At 72.3% G+C, this 710-nt stretch overlaps 1 protein-coding gene across 1 annotated transcript in view; it reads right to left on the reverse strand.

The window, feature by feature from the left end:
* Positions 1 to 665, reverse strand: part of MNEG_6590 (MoxR-like ATPase) — a gene marked incomplete at both ends in the record, with an annotated part of 1,328 nt that extends 663 nt beyond the window's left edge. Inside the window, 2 exons of the mRNA XM_014044940.1 lie at positions 282 to 468; positions 655 to 665. Of these exons, the coding sequence (XP_013900394.1) occupies positions 282 to 468; positions 655 to 665 (198 nt within the window). The remainder of the gene's footprint in view (positions 1 to 281; positions 469 to 654) is intronic.
* Between the last annotated feature and the right edge of the window lie 45 nt (positions 666 to 710).

Here is a 710-nt window from a genome sequence, read left to right on the forward strand (position 1 = left end):
GGGGGGGGGGGGGGGTGCTTTTAGGGATGTTGAAGGGTGTTGTAGGGGGCTTCGGAATGGGAGGCGGTGGGGTGTTGTCGGGTGTGTGGCGCGCGGCGGAAAGTTTGGGCCAAGGGGGAAGCAGGAGAGGCGGAGCGCGGCTGGCGTGGGGCAGCCGGGCCGGGCTCCAGGGCGATTGCTTGGCGATGCAACAGGCACCTGTCCATGGGCCCCGCGCGGCTGCAGCAGGCGGGCAGCCTCCACCCTAAAAGTCAACAGCGCTGCCGGGGGCCTGCGCGCACCTGCACCGCCGCCTGCACCGACGCCTCGCTCTGCCACACCGTCGCCCGCAGCTCCGGGAACTGGCCGTCCAGCGCCGCCGCCAGCGCCGCCTGGCGGCCCTCCAGCAGCTCGACCAGCGTGGCCGCCTCGGCCGCCGCCTCGGCCGCGTCGGCGGCAGAGGGGGAGGCCTCCAGCAGGCGGCACGCCCTGCGGGACACACCAGCCCGTGATGCGGCGCATTGTATAAGTTTGTATCGCAAATCAAGTCGGGAACGATCAGCCCCCAGCCTCAGCAGCAAGAGCGGCGTGCACCAGACGAGGCCGCTGTTGGCGCCAAGGCCCCAGCGGCACCGCAGCCGGCAGGCCGGTGCTGCTTGCCCTGCTGCGCAGCACGCCCCTGGCATCCGCCTCGAGTGGCGCCCTCTCACACCCCTCCCCCCCCTCGCAAC

Source organism: Monoraphidium neglectum (assembly GCF_000611645.1).
Source record: "Monoraphidium neglectum strain SAG 48.87 unplaced genomic scaffold scaffold01083, whole genome shotgun sequence".
NCBI classification, from domain to species: domain Eukaryota; kingdom Viridiplantae; phylum Chlorophyta; class Chlorophyceae; order Sphaeropleales; family Selenastraceae; genus Monoraphidium; species Monoraphidium neglectum.